The sequence below is a fragment of the Anarhichas minor genome, unplaced genomic scaffold (assembly GCF_050575085.1).
Source record: "Anarhichas minor isolate MPS153535 unplaced genomic scaffold, ASM5057508v1 ptg000043l, whole genome shotgun sequence".
Taxonomy (NCBI): Eukaryota; Metazoa; Chordata; class Actinopteri; order Perciformes; family Anarhichadidae; genus Anarhichas; species Anarhichas minor.
The window spans coordinates 3,354,327-3,369,481 of record NW_027466489.1 but is presented as its reverse complement, the minus strand read 5'-3'; the positions used below and the strand labels follow the sequence as shown (position 1 = coordinate 3,369,481).

Below are 15,155 nucleotides of genomic sequence, written 5' to 3'. Positions count from 1 at the left end.
GAGTAATGAAAGGTATGTGTGTGTGAAGTTTAAAGGCCCTACAACCCCACACAGGTGTTTTCACTTATTCTGGCTGTATAGACTTCTGCTCAGGTTGAATATGTTTGGTGGATAGCCTTTATAGTCGTTTGAGTGACGGTGGATTGACAATATAACGCTTTATTCTGAAAATAACTAACCGGATGTTTTGTTATTTTCTGTCCAGTGATGTAACGTGTAGCACATTGGACTTCATTCACAGTTATAAAGATGTGAATCGATATGTTACCGCCATGTGACAGTTATCTGTATATGTAGGACTCTGGTATTAAAGTCCCGTCTTCTATCTTGAAAACCAACAACACTTAAGCACGAGGAGGCAACGGTAACGCTTCATTAATCACCACTTCCGCTTCTGTTTGGCTGAAACTATACGAGTTCATTTTAGGTGACAACTTGTGGTACAGTCGGTCGATTGCTGTTGAACTGCTCAAGTCCACATACACTTGTCTTTAATATGGTCTACAACAAAGAGACTGGGTCCGAGCCTCGGATCTACGGCTGTACCAGAACAGCGTCCGCACTTCTGTCCCACTGTATCTGCATCGGCTTCACTGTGTTCATCGCAGTTCTGTCTCGACCGGGTACAAGTGAGTGCTCTTAGTATCATCTGGTAGCTACATGGTTGTGTGTTAGTTGTTGGAATAGCATTTGCTCATTTGATTTGTTTGTTTTATTTTAGGTTGGTTTTCCTGGCATCCTTTCTTCATGACACTAGCTGTAAGTTGAAAGCTTTCATTATAAATCATTTCCAGCTGTTATAAGTGGATTAATAAAAATGATGTCAATATTTTTGTTAACTGTTTAAGGCATTTTCAAGTCAAACTGCATGTTTCTCAAGCATGCAATTTGCAATTTGAATATGTAAACTCGGGCTTTAGGAAATTGTGATGGACATTCTATATTTTATAGACCAACAGACGAATCAACAATGACAGTGAGTAGCTGCTCCATTAATTTATGTTCTTCCTTTCCCATTAGTTCTCCTTCTTCGTGACAGAAGCCATACTTCTTTTCTCCCCCCATGGCTCCCCGTTGAAAAGGTTCTCACACAAGACAAAAGGTCGTGTTCACGGGATCCTGCAGGGCCTCTGTGCATCCTGTGCAGTCCTGGGTCTGGCAGCCATCTATTATAACAAACACCTGAACGGTAAACCCCACTTCACCTCGTGGCACGGTGTGCTGGGCCTGCTCACGGTGAGTGTGGTGGGGCTGCAGTCTCTGGCAGCAGTGCCTCTCATCTACCACTCCCTGGCCAAAGGCTGGTCCCTGGCCAAACTCAAACGCTACCATGCAGCAACTGGAATGGTCACATACCTGCTGGGCAGTGGCAGCCTGCTCCTCGGCCTCAGCTCTGCCTGGTTTACTGGATCAGTGGGGGAATACACCTGGTACCTGTCAGCACTCTGCTCGGCTCTCAATGCCCTCCTCATAATGAACCAAGTGAGCAGCGCGTACACGGCTAAGAAACGGCTGCAGTCCTGACCGAAGACACTCAAAACACTCACTGAACACTTGTGCAAGTTTTGTCCCGTAGATTTCATTACTCACATAAAATCAGTTTGGTTTGCATGAAAGTTACAAAGGAACTGGTGTCTGCAGCTGCACGCCTCGTTGAAGGTTATTAAGCACCATGTGTCAAATGTGGATAATTCATTTTTCTTTTCTTGGATTACATACACATTGAGAACACTTGAGGTCAAACGTTTGTTTTGTTCTTTCAAGGATTTTGTTTATTTTCTAGGTAAAAATGACACGGGATTTATTTTATGACCAAATACTTCCAAAATTAATGACATTCCCATCAGCCTCAGCTGTACTTTGATTTTAACACCAATTGTCAGCACGCTAATATGCTGAATTAAACTGGTGAATATAATACCTGATAAAAATCAGAACCGCATTTTGCAAAGCAGTGAGCTGCTAGCACGCCTGTAGATTGTTTTAGAAAAAGGATTAAAATTTGTGCCTAAAATACATAAATTAAAATAAAGCGGTTCATATTCTCTACAGCAAACTGTGCAGTGTGAAGGTTTTAGACCATCATATTGGGAGATATTTCTAAAACCCTTCCTATCGCCTTGAAAGTGAACTATTGTATCTCAGGTTGCTTATCCTGCCTTTTGACTATTTATGTTGCATGTTGTAAATTAAAATAATTTGTAAATGATTCACAATGCAATAGAAGATTGTTTTATTGTTAAAATAACATTGATAACACAGTCATATTCTGCTTCGATCTAGGCTGCATGTACGAAATTCTTACTGAATCAGCCGTCAATGAGTCAAAGTGAACAAAACGTTTAAAAAAAAAAATAATGTAATTACAACAAAGAATGTATTTTCCATTATAAATAAATTTCGGACGCTTGCATTGAAATAAGGGAGACAACTGGCAATAAGAAGTTATATAAAAAACATTTGAAAAAACTGAAATATTTCCATGAAATAAAAATGCACGTAATTGACAAATGGCAGACAGGTTTTTATAAATTGACGATTCCCAAGATTCAAATGCAAAAGGTATCCAACAGATCAAAAAGACATGGCGTCAATATGATGTACCTCGTACAGTTCACAAGCAGATATGATCCATTAAGTACCAGCTCCACCTTTAAACCTGAAACAAACCATCACAAGTTCCCCAAACATGCTGAAAAAACCCTCCATCGTCCTTGATAGAAATGAAGCGTCCAGAACAACAACAGGGAAAGAGCCAGTGGCAACAAAAAGTGAACAGTGGGAGCAAAATCGAACTTCATAGGGAATGATCAGTTGTCTCAGGTTATCCAGTATTTTCTAAAAAGTTAACAACTACTGCGTCTAACCTATTTTACAGACAGAGAAGGGCTTTCCTAAATCGACATACCTTGAGGTGTCATCACAATACAGAGACACAAGGCTACAGAGTACAGCAAAGACCTAAACTCCCTAAAGCACCGCAGACCGACACTACTGACAGAAGCTACGTACACTGCACTGCTTTTACAGACGCTACCACGCGATGGCACTGTCAGTTCGGTAAAGGCCACCGCACCACCGGACCTGGTTCTGCAACAGTCACAGGTGTTTGTAGGGAAATGTTTGCTGTCTGTTTTGATGGTTGGTGGCTACATTGACTGAAGGTTTTAGACACTCAGGCTGCATGAATGCAATGTTTCCTACAGTTTAGGTAACATTTGTTCTCATAAGAAAATTAGGATCATCAAATCTTCATGTAGGGCTGTCTGATGGTGGGGACACTTGAGTAAAAAAAATAATAAAATAAAAAATAAACTGTAAAGAAAAGCGGCAACTGACCAACATGAAAACTTGCTTTCTTCTCCTGTTGCCTTCCACACAATGCTGAATCTGCCCAACACGTGTTTGGAGTTTCACACCGACTGTCTAAATGCTCCGTAGTTCTTCCAACAGATTCGTAAAAAGGATGTACCAAGATCAATGCCCCAGACTCAAGACCGCTTTGTGTTATTTAAGAACACAGTCCGAATCCTCGTGTTATCAAAGGCTGACATGAAAGTACATTCACTTTAGTTTTAAGAAAAAAAAAAAAAAAAAAAAATTAAATTCTAAAGTTGAACATAAATTTGTTTCACTAGCATCAATTCGAGAGCGTGTTTATCACCACGATAGTCGCTGTAATAACAAAACCATCTCCCTCCAACCAAAATCTACACATTGCACAGTATTGACTTGCAATATAAACAACGATAATGTTATTTACAAAGTATCAACATGTTCAGTTACAGTATCACACATACAGGGGATGCTACAATGTCTATCAAATTGCTAAAGACTAAAATATGCTCTGAAAGCCTAAGATCTCTGTTGCTGAAGGTAAGCCTCCAAGGATTTTCTCTAAATATATTGTGAAGTGGATTTTGACGAATATTAACACCACGCTCTGGAGCCACCGTGAGTTGTTTATTGTGTTGCCTTCCGGTATCGCTTAGTAGAAAAGGAAGAGGAGTAGATCAGTGCTCAGCAGGTGAGCACTGCTGACAGGTGAAACAGTTGGTCAAATTTTGGTTTGCACTAGACCGTTTCACAGCAATGTGGATAAGACAATCCAACAAGAAGCAGTTATCACATTATTCCGTTTGAATTCGAGGGAAATAAAAGGAACAGCACTGAGAGGCCTCGCAGTGGAGGCTGTGCTTAGAAAGAGTCAGCTGGTCCCCGAACAACAGTGGTCTGTTCCGACTGCTCCGACGCTCCAGCTGAACAACTCTGGGATATTCAGCATAAGGATTTGTTACTCTGACTTTGTAAAGTCATTAAGGTACAAGTTGATTCTCTCAGTTGCAGGTGAGAGTCTATCTGTGTGCGTGTGTGTGTGTAGTTTAATGAGACCATTAGGAATGGGAATGCAGCTAATTTGATGAACAGCAAGGCCGAAACACATTTCACTGAATAGTTATTTTCTAACTTCATCGTGATTAAAGGAGATAGTTTAGTTCCTAAAAAGTTCTATTTATCTGATTATTTTCCTCTTGTCCCTACTTGCGTTCTGATGTGCTCACATATTCAGAACATCACAATGCATCTGACCGTCAATGATCCGTTTATAGGTTAGGGCAGATGCTGTAACAGAATCCATTTAGTTCATTTAGTAAACGTGTAATCATTCCCATTCCTAACTTATGTTTACCATGATTGATAAAACTGCCGCTCTACTGTCCCATCACCTCTATGACGTCGTCATCAGAACTACTGCCGCCGTTCTCTGCACTCTGATGCATGTCCTGCTGAGTCAGCGCGGCCCCCAACAGGCTGGAAGTGGGATTGTTGAAGTGGGAGAGGAAACTGGATGCAGCAGAGCTGGAGTTAGACGTGGGGAATCCCCCTGACCCGGAGAGGAGAGAGGTAGGGTACATCCTCGGCTCAGAGAGCAGCGACTGACTGTAGTTGAGAGGGAAGCCGGATGACAGCAGTCCGGCCATGTTGGGATTCATCAAGTACGGAGGCAGAGAACCGGACGCCAGGGAGGAAGAAGTGGCTGCCGAGGCTGTAGATGACATGGGGATGGTGGTGGAAGCGGAGGAGAAAACAGTCGGCAGAGAGGACGAGGAGGGGCTGGGAAGGTGTCCGTTTCCTGTGGCAGACTGTCTCAGTAGGTCCGAGCCTGCAGAGGGGAACATGGTCTGTAGGTCAGCCAGGGTTTGTCCCGGCGTCTGAAGGAATGACGATCCACCGCTACCACCCATCAGATGTGGATGACTCATGGGACCTAGGTTCCCCAGTAGGGAGGAGGAGTTCAGACCCACCGGGGGATAGCCGAGCCCACTGGAGCCCATGGACAGTCCAGGGAATCGAGTTGCAGCAGAAGTGCGTTTGCCTCCTATTTGCATGTTGCCCTGGCTTTCAGTACTCCTGCGCTTGCTGCCACGCATCTCTAAAACCGAGCTCAAGAGGTCATCGCTGAGCTGCCTGTTGAGATCACCGGCCTGATTGTTTTGCGAACTGCCTTCACTCCCCGCTGTTATAGCCAACATTTCTGACGGCGATGGCAATTCATTCCCCATGCCGGCAGCGGTGGCATCACCCGTGGATGAAGCGTAGCGGCTGAGCTCTCTGAGAATCTCAGAGCTTAAGGGAGAGGAGGGCCGCTGCTCCCCGTTGGGGGAGCCCTGCTGTTGATCCACAGGCGAGGAACAGCCATTACTGAGTGGATGGATCAGGGAACCCTGGGTGTCTGTGGCGGAGAGAGAAATGCACTCGTGAAATGTCAGGAGACATGTACAGTGTCTCTGAATAATTTATGTTTGAAAAGGTCAATCCTGGAAATAAGATGGTGAAATGTGTCCTTTAATGTACAAATGCTGTAGAAACAAATAACCAACAGTAATTCCTTGTAGTGTTTCCTCCTCTAAAACATTGTATTTAACGTACTGAGGAGTTGAATGTGTACTCCAGATTAAGTACGTTACTTCCATACAGTTGGAGGGTTGTCAGAAACCATCAAATAAGGATAGTTCAAATGTGTGCAGCACAAGTTGAGGTATCCTGACTTTCACTCCGTAATAACTGTAAAGCGCTCAAATCCCTCCAAATTGATGGTGTCTTCCATCAGACACCTCCTAAATGGCCACATCTTTAAGACTCCACATTTTAAGGCTTTTTGTAGAAGTCTTTAAGTCTAAAGCCAAAACGGAGATAACCCTGATGACATCACTATGACATCATCTGGGGTTTTTTTCTGAAAGAAGACAGTAAACTGTTTTCACAGGTTGTATAGAAACTTCTTTTGACAAGTAAACTGAGCTTCATGTGTAAAAGAAGATCACCCTCATTGTTGTACGACTTTAAAATGATACAGCAGGAACCAAGATGAATAAATATGACTTTGTACCCCTTGAAGCAGCCGAGCCCCCGAGTGCTGGCCGACTGAACTTTCCAGATCGAATAGCAAAAATCCTTCCATCGTTTGTCCTAATGTAGGTACCTGTGGTGGAGAATACGTCAAGTGATGGACTCGGCAGTAACTCAAAATGCTTTGTATGAAGAGAGAAATGACTGCGTTGTTGCAACTACCTTTCGATCCTTTGATGACATGGATGCTCTCTCCTGCACTAATTCGAGCTTGAATATCTGTTGTGCTGTTGGCTCCTGGGATTACAATATCTGTAGATCCAAAACAAAAATGGCAGCCGTTATCGCCTGGTCACTACATGTCACAAGAAATAATTCATTTTTGCTTCTATTGAAAGATTAAATGGTGTCTTCAAAATGTAACATTTCAGGGTTGGTGTGACACATTCACTGATTTAAGCGTTTCAAATATTATACATTACCAGTTGAGGTGACAATTCTCTGCACATAAACTCCGGCTTTCTGCAGGAAGTTGACGGGCAGGCTGCCGGCAGCGCTGGAGCCGGCAATGCCCATGCCGACCTGGCGAGGCATCATGGGGATTGGGGTTGACTGGATGGGCCTGACACTTGCCACAGGCTTGTCATCTGGCCGTGCCATGGGACGCCTGAAAATAGGAGGGCTGAACTCATGAGACGCTCGCTCACACACACACACACATACATAACAGTTTTCTCTAGTCTGATGGAAATTTATTAGAAAAAGAAGATAAACTCACGTAGAGCTACAATCTCAAAGAAAGCAACAAACTTAATGGTGGTTTAAATTTGGACGCCTGTTTTTGCCAGTAAGCAGTAAGACTCCTCAATATGTTGGTGGAGGAAAGTGTAAATTGTAAATGCATTGCATGACAGAATATCAGGAAAACACAGCTGGTTAGTTTGTGGTTGTAGCTGTGGAGCTGATGGTTTACATTGAAACAAAACATTAGCATCTGTGAGCCACTATGCAAACAATTAAATGAGATACCTAAAATGAATGCAAGCTAAAATATGGCGTGTAAAACCCACCAGCCACGTTGGTTGAATGCTGGTATGTTTGTGAGCGTCTGATCACTGGTTGGGTAATAAGGGGCGTACGAGGGGCGCGAGTAGGGCACAGAGGCTCGTTTCTCCTCCTCGTAGCTCTTCTTGGCGGCTCTCTTCTCGGCTTTGGTCAGTTTCGACTCCTTCCGATCCACCAGCAGAGACTCGTGATGAAAAGGTTGCTAAGGAGACAAATGGAAAGAGGGAAATTAAATTACAGCTCAACCGTCAGATTGGATTTTCCATTCAAGAGGCAGGTTGAAGGACTTCTGCCCATTTCAGATAGAATTCCAGTTTTACTAGGTAAGCTGGGGAAATGTAAGTGTTACTAGAATATACGTGAGCTTTTTCTTTTGAGGCATTTAGAAGTTTGTGTTTTTGTACTCTGCAGCCCTAGTATTGAATTATCAAATACCTAAATTCGAACATCAACCACAAAAACCTCTAGTAGGGTCTAGGCTTATACATTGCCGTTCAAAAGTTTGGCTACTCTATGTTTTGGAAATGTCTTTCATGCTTTTAGGTTGTAGAAAGTCTCTTTACAAATAGATGTTATTTTGTATGAAAGTTTTGCAAAAAAAAAGTCATGTACATGGAGAACAAAATGCTGTACAACCAGACAAAGATCCCTCTGAAACAGTTCAACAAGAATAGAAGAAGTCACCAGTAAATCGAAAACAGAAGAACATCAACATAACAGGGGACATGGCTGTGTAAGTGATGCCCATCATGCAACTGTACCTTGGTGATGAGGTGTGGGTAAAGCTGACACGCTTGATGCATCACGATTTCAAATTCCTCCTGGGCTTCCAGAGAAATCCTTCCAGGTTCCTCTTCTACAAAATGCAGCAGCGAGTCCACTTCCTTACGAGTGAAGTTCAGCACTGGGTTCAGGTCATCAACCACACGGTCTTTAGACAAACACGCACAGACACAACATTTTAAAAAGGTCCCATGTTTTTTTTTTTTTTATAATCATAAAGCAGGTCTAAGTGTGAAAGTATGGAAACGTCCAATCCATGGACACACTGCTCGCATTTAGAAAATGTGCCTTGAAAGTAACGGTCAGGATTTCAGTGTATTTCTTACCAGACATGCCCTGTTTGGAGACTTGACGGTCATAAATCTTTTTCTCCAAGGTGAAATCACAGACAAGGCGGTAAATGTAGCAGGGTTTCTTCTGACCATAGCGGTACACCCTGCACACCGCCTGAGCATCATGACACGGGTTCCAGGAGGCATCAAACACAACCACACGGTTAGCCCCAATCAGATTTACCCCCAAGCAGCCCGCTCTGAAAGGAACACAGCAAGTTATTGATAATATTTCAGTGAACACAGGAAGTGGGGAAAATTATTTATAAAAAAAAAAAAAAAAAAAAAGAGAGCAGCGACACACACCTTGTAGAAAGTAGGAAGACCCATGTTTTGGTGTTTTCTGGGTCATTAAACTGATTGATCAGTCGCTCTCTTTCTGAGGCAGATGTACTCCCATCCAGTCCTGTAGACAGACACACATTAGCTCTCAACACTGAAGCACCTGAACGCGTCATGGTAATATTTTTCTTTGAATACTTAAGATATTTGAGATTTTTAATCCTGGACATTTCTATCAAATTCTTACGGGAGATTTTAAAAGAAGACTCAAACAATATTTACAAAAAACGAACATTCTTGTCAAGAACTGCAAGGAATTGCAGCTAAATTGATACTAAATCAATAAAGACCATCACAACTGTGAGGCTTCAGTGGTGATGCCCACACTTCCTGCAGAGTTGCTGTTTGGGAGAGAGAAGAGAGAGAAGAGAGAGAAGAGAGAGGACAGATTGGATGACTCACTGTAGTAATTGAGATTGCGAACCCAGTTTTGGCTCTGGGCGTCAGAGGAGGCAATGCCTGTCGGCATGGGTCTCTTTGCTAAGAAGTCCTCAATCACCGTCAGGGTGGACAAACTTTGACTAGAAGGGAAAGAGCAGAAACAGATAAGCGGTAAGAAAAGTACACTTTGGTATGAAATGAATAAACCTTATGAAATAAAGTGACTGCAGTGTTGTTACTCAAAGTAAGGAGGTACTATTAATCAGTCAGATGTACTGCTGTATGTACATGTAGGACTACAAACAACTATGAAATGTGTTCAATTAAAAGGTCATCATTTTGGTAAACTATGAAATTCCTGCTTACAGGAGTAACCTGGAAGAGAAGCAGAAAACCTCACACAGCGTAGGAAGATTAAAATATGAATTTCCTACAGTTTGTAAAAACCTCTGAAAGCTCCAGAAGTCTGATCTAATAAGCTGAAATGCAAAGTCAGTCTCCCTCGTCTCTAAGCCGCTTAATGGTGGTTAACACAATGTACGCTGGACTTACCTAAAGATCAACATCTTGTCTCTTCTTGCTACACACTCATCAATCAAGTGGAAGAGCAGAATCATCTTGGCAGAGTTCTCCAGAACTCCGGTGTGGTAGTTTGACATTATGCCCTTTGCCTGGAACATAGAATGTGGAGGTTGAATTAAGACCTCAGGTCTCTACACGGACATGACGACTAAGATTACATATTGGTATAGCAGACATATCGGCACTAAACAAAGTAGTAAACATTTCAATATTCAACATTTTACGAGCTTGAAACAAAAATCGAACAATAAGTAATCTTTTAGCTGTAAAACTGAGCCCAGAAGACAACAGCTTCACATTGACTGTCATGACATACCCATTCATATGTGATGACTTGATTGGCTCTTTCCTGAGAGACGTTGATTAGCGGCAGGGCATTGTTGACTTTGCTGTTGCTCGAGTCGGCCACTTTGGCTTTTAGGCCAGCAGGACAGCGGATGTCATCAAGGTCCAGGTCCTGCTCGTTGGCATGATTCTCCTTCTGCAGGGCTTCATAGAGGACGTCTGGGTGATTCCAGATCTGGAGGGATCCGGGGAAGAGGAAGGAGGCTTATTTGATTAAAAAAAAACTGATTCATCAAATGTATCACCGGAAAACCGGTTGGTCTGGTCCTTACACCAGAAGCTTCTACCTAACAGCAAGGAAAGCAGCCTCACCTTGCAGCATACACAGAAGGCTTTGAGTGGGTTTAGACCGAGCCAGCCATTGTTCCCGGCTTCTCGAAAGCGTTTCATGAACTCGGTATACAGCGCCCTCTGAATGGGAGAGAGCCGCACCAAGATCACATGCTCCTCCTTGGAGGGAAGCGAGTCTCTCAGCACATCATGACCTCGTCTGTAACCCAGAAAAGCACCACAGAGATTATTGACAGGTAAACGTTATCCAGGCTACTATTCTTTCTTTTCCACCATGATGTTCAGTTTTCTAAATCCAGCACTGACAGAAAGCTTACCTCTGGACAAAACCCTCCAGCAGGCTGTGCAGCACGTGGCTGCGGTAGCGCATCAAGCGGCCGTCTTGAGGAGTGCTGTCCACACACTGCCCGTTCAGAATGGGCCGCTCAAACATGTTGCTGAACTCTTGACGTGTGCCTAAAAAGTCAGGCCTAACAAAGTCCACCATGCACCAGTATTCAATGAGGTTGTTCTGCAACGGGTAACCGGTCAGGACGACTCTGCGCCGGGAGCGGATGTTCTTCAGAGCCTGTGATGTGCTGGCGTGGTAGTTCTTAATGCGATGACCTTCGTCACATATCACCACATCTGGGCCTGGCCGCGCTATGGCCCTTTCAATAACTGAAAAGACAAAAGGGAAGATTGAGGGAATCGGTCTGTAAATATAAATTACACCGTACATTTGTTTGCATTTGACACAGACAACGTAGGCCACGGCCTCTGCCGACCTTTCATGAGTTCCTGCTGTCTGTCTTCTTCATCCAGATCAATGATGATTGGTCCTGCTGGCTTCTTTGATTTCCTCTTCTTGCCCGTGACGAAGCTCTTTTTCATGGACAGCAAGCGGTACATCTCATAACCCATCAGCAACACCCCTCCATCTCTGGACCACTCCTCCACGACTTTGGCCCTGGCCAACGTCGTTCTGCAGGTCACACAGAGCGACGATTAACAGCTTAAATGTTTTGACGATCAATGCTTAATCTTGCACACAACATGGCGCGTTACATACTTGTGCTCATCGTTGAGAATGTGAACTTTGAATGTGCGGCCTGTGACGAATGCAGGGTCAGTGTCAGGGGAAAGGGCTTCTTGTGGTGGGAGCCAGAGGTTGAACTCTGTCAGCCAGTTCTGGAGTGTGTTCACCTTTTATGAAGGAAAAAAAGATTTCAGAGGTTAATTTAATCAAAACAATAAGAATGTTTAGTCTACATATTTCTTTTAGCACTGTACACACTTGTATTACTCACAGGAACAATGACCAGCACAGTGTGAGCCTCAGTATTCATCAGTAGGATGTCAGTGAAGGAAATGACCTGCAGTGTCTTGCCCAACCCCATGCTGTGAGCAAGGATGCAGCCAAAGCCACTGCTGGTCTTGTATCGCTCCAGTGACTCAATGAGGTTATCATAGAGGAACCGGATTCCCCCGATCTTACAAATGAGGAGACAAATGTTTGAGGGTAAACAAGTTGGACTGTGGGGTTATTCTGCTACTGAAGAAGGATGTTTTGAGAGAGATTTTGAACATACCTGGTGAGGTTTGACAGCCTTGGCCAGCTGTGGAGCAAGGTAAAGGTCTTTCTCCTCTGCAGGGTGACTGATATTAACCAGCACTCGACCCTGGGCATCGGGCAGATTCATTGCATCGTTGATATGTGCCCCGCTGCTCTCCTCTGAGGCGGCGGTGCTATCTGCATCCTCATCGGCCGACTCGCTGCTTATCTGCAGGGCGTCCTCGTCCCCAGAACTAAGCTCAATTATATCTACGTCATCACAGGAGAAGTGAAAACAGTGTGAAGTCACTTGGAGAAGAAAAAAAAAAAGGATCATAGTTTGACATTAGCATCATATATATCTTACCATCTCTAATAGCAAGTGCAGGCAGCTTGGGGTCCACTATTTCATCTTCATCGCCACTGCTGTCCAGACAGATCACATCCTGCTTGATCAGGAGCGCCGGGACCAATTGAGACACTTCTCCTAAAATTGAAGCAGCGTCGACTGATGGAGAGACGGGAAATAGTTAGGATATAAAGCACCCAAAAGAAATGTCAAACTTCAATATGGCTGGAAAAGTAGAGCTTCACAGTCACCTAGCTGAGAGTCTGGGACAGTTGAGGCTGCTGTCGGGAAGTCCTTCCTCTGCTGCTCCAGACGCTTCCTCCTGTCCATCTCCTCCTGTTGAGCAGCCTTGGTCCCAGCCTCCAGCTGATCCTCTTTCAGCAGCTTCCTGTAAGCGTCAAGAAAAAGTTCAGTTTTACATGCCAACATTGAGCAATGTATTGTGCTTGAGGGGAAATATGAAAACAGATAAATGTACCTGATATTCTTCCTCATGTGTATAGGCTTAGATGGCTTGGAGCCTTTTGAAGACTTAGAAGATTTGGTTGATTTAGAGGCTTTGTGTTTCTTTGTCTTGCTGGGAGGGGGCTTGCTCTGGCTTGAGTTTTCTGGGCTGGTTGGAGGTTGAGAACGAGAGGGGGGTCTGGAGGACGGGCGGGACGCAGGCTGAGACGGAGACTCTGGGGATGGCTCTCCGGAGGTAGTTGAAGTGGAGTCCCTGCCATCCTGAGCAGCTTCTGTCCTGCTCTCTGCACTCGCAGGTCGTTCTTGAGAGAGAAAATAGACAGTATTTCAGTTGATGTCTTCAAAGACTAGTTACCACCAAATCCTTATCTGTGAATGCATTTGAATAATAAGAGGCACAAGAGAAGTTCATTTGTCACTCACCAACACTATCCTCTTCATCGTCTCCGTCATTTTCATCCTCATCTTCCTCCATGTCGTCATTGTCATCCTCCTCCTCCTCCTCCTCCTCCTCATTTTCCAAATCCTCTTCTTCACTGTTAAGGCTGGGCTCCAGGTCACTTTCTGAAATGGCCTCTTCAGACATGGCGTCTTACAAGGCTCTCAAAGTATTACCTACACACCTTCATCAGGAGCCCTGAAGTAACAAAAGACATCACATCTTAACCTTTCAAAAGTAAACCTCCTTATTGGACAATGAGATTTTACAACCATCAGTGTTTGTTATTTTTACATGATGAACTAGTTGCACTGTGAATACAGTATTCTCTAACCACTATACTACAATGTTTGATTTATTACACACAACTTAGAATTTAACCATGTCAGGTACATAATCTCTAAAGTCACTTCTGTAATGAACAGGTACTCACTGTTGATGTTAAACGTGTTAAAGGACTAGAGTGATATGACTGAATCTTTGGCCCTTATTAAAGCAAGGGACAGCAATTTAAATGAATTGTTGAGCTAACTATGCACAGGCCCAACTAAAAGGACATTTTAGTTGGGCCTAAAATGAGGAAAAGTCTGTTTCCTCATTGTGCTATTGCATTGATTGTACCAAGCCCCACCTCTTCATCTCTGCAATGATAAGCCGTTATGCTAAATCAAGCCCCGACCCAAATATGGAGAGAAGCACTATTCTCAACAAGAACGTTAATTTAGGCTGGACTGCTGATGACAAAAGCATGGACAAGTGTTTCAGAGTCTCACTGGGACAAAAAAAACAACGGACTTCTAAAAATGTTCTTTGGATTATAAGAGGCTTCGTTGGTAATGCTGCTGATATGTAAACAAAATAAAAAGGTCTGAAGATAGGCCTGCTGCCTCTGAGTCCTGGTTCATTTGGCCAGATTATACAGAGAAGCAAATACTGGTAATACTGCAAACTGCATAACTAGATGGGAAATCCATCTCTACATTTAAATAATTTTGGTTAACTTGCAGGCGTGAAGTCTGGGGTATACATTGTATGGAAGTTAGTCCCAATTGTGGTCCAAAACAGGCTATTTTTGTAAGGCTCCTACAGCCATCATACAGTATGTTCACATTTGTATATATCAAATACTGAATGTCGGTCATCTGAGATCATAGTAGAGAAAGAACTGGGGACTCATCAGAGCGGGATCTAAGGTTAAATATGCAACGTTAAATATGACGTGACACATGGGAGAGATTTCTCCCAAAGGCTTCTGAGCCGAGGATGGAGGCAGCTAACGAGTAGCATGAAGCTACTTCTGCAGCTCATCTGTTATCATGTTGTTGTTATTGTTAATTAACGTTAACATCAAACACCTGTCGTTAGTGGGCTTAATGGGACTTCCAAACTGAATGCAAATAAATGCTAATGTTTCTCAGGTTGAGCAGACCAATATGCTAGCTAATTACACAACAATGAACGCAAATCCAAAACGCTAATACAACGTTAGCTGTTGAACTATACATTGACCATTAGCTAGTGGAAGCAAAACAGAGCGGCTGGTTGTATCTTGGACTCAAAGAAAAGCAGATTTCCTTGCTGAACCGACGTTTTCACGGGCTGCCGTAACAAGATAACAATCTTATATTGTTTAGGTGTGAGGTTCACGTTGCTAATGTTAGCCTGAATTACAACAAGGCTAACGCTGTCGGTTAGGTAAGACGCGCCAGTTGGATTCAAACATCGGGGTGTTGGTGGATCTTACCTTGCATGCAGCTTTGCTGTACTCTTCAAGAAACCTCGCTTTGCATACAACAACCAACCAATTAATTCGCCCAGTACGTTAACTGTGTGAATTGAACTGATAAGCGTTGCTAATTTCCATTTTTCCCCCAGTGTAACCATTAATACCGTCCC

At 43.4% G+C, this 15,155-nt stretch overlaps 2 protein-coding genes across 2 annotated transcripts; one reads left to right on the top strand and one right to left on the bottom strand.

The window, feature by feature from the left end:
• Positions 1-209: 209 nt before the first annotated feature.
• Positions 210-2,216, top strand: cyb561d2 (cytochrome b561 family, member D2). Its single transcript, XM_076110530.1, has 3 exons — positions 210-629; positions 722-759; positions 1,021-2,216. Exons 1-3 carry the CDS (start codon positions 497-499, stop codon positions 1,522-1,524), a joined length of 675 nt encoding a protein of 224 aa, XP_075966645.1. The 5' UTR covers positions 210-496; the 3' UTR covers positions 1,525-2,216.
• Positions 2,217-15,145, bottom strand: rad54l2 (RAD54 like 2). The gene is made up of 22 exons (XM_076110529.1): positions 15,004-15,145; positions 13,244-13,457; positions 12,834-13,122; positions 12,607-12,743; positions 12,374-12,514; positions 12,044-12,276; positions 11,762-11,944; positions 11,524-11,657; positions 11,240-11,436; positions 10,790-11,132; positions 10,494-10,671; positions 10,153-10,356; positions 9,807-9,925; positions 9,276-9,394; positions 8,838-8,937; positions 8,526-8,731; positions 8,178-8,347; positions 7,422-7,618; positions 6,834-7,018; positions 6,574-6,663; positions 6,392-6,484; positions 2,217-5,734 (listed from the first exon to the last, which is right to left on the bottom strand). Exons 2-22 carry the CDS (start codon positions 13,404-13,406, stop codon positions 4,713-4,715), a joined length of 4,503 nt encoding a protein of 1,500 aa, XP_075966644.1. The 5' UTR covers positions 13,407-13,457; positions 15,004-15,145; the 3' UTR covers positions 2,217-4,712.
• Between the last annotated feature and the right edge of the window lie 10 nt (positions 15,146-15,155).

What these genes read in the sequence shown, in the direction of transcription:
- cyb561d2 (XM_076110530.1), top strand. Translation starts at nt 497, where the DNA reads ATGGTCTACAACAAAGAGACTGGGTCCGAGCCTCGGATCTACGGCTGT. An exon ending in TCTGTCTCGACCGGGTACAA is followed by an intron (nt 630 to 721) that starts GTGAGTGCTCTT and finishes GTTTTATTTTAG; the next exon opens with GTTGGTTTTCCTGGCATCCT. An exon ending in CTTTCTTCATGACACTAGCT is followed by an intron (nt 760 to 1,020) that starts GTAAGTTGAAAG and finishes CTTTCCCATTAG; the next exon opens with TTCTCCTTCTTCGTGACAGA.
- rad54l2 (XM_076110529.1), bottom strand. Translation starts at nt 13,406, where the DNA reads ATGTCTGAAGAGGCCATTTCAGAAAGTGACCTGGAGCCCAGCCTTAAC. An exon ending in CGATGAAGAGGATAGTGTTG is followed by an intron (nt 13,123 to 13,243) that starts GTGAGTGACAAA and finishes TTCTCTCTCAAG; the next exon opens with AACGACCTGCGAGTGCAGAG. An exon ending in ACAGCAGGAACTCATGAAAG is followed by an intron (nt 11,133 to 11,239) that starts GTCGGCAGAGGC and finishes TTGTCTTTTCAG; the next exon opens with TTATTGAAAGGGCCATAGCG.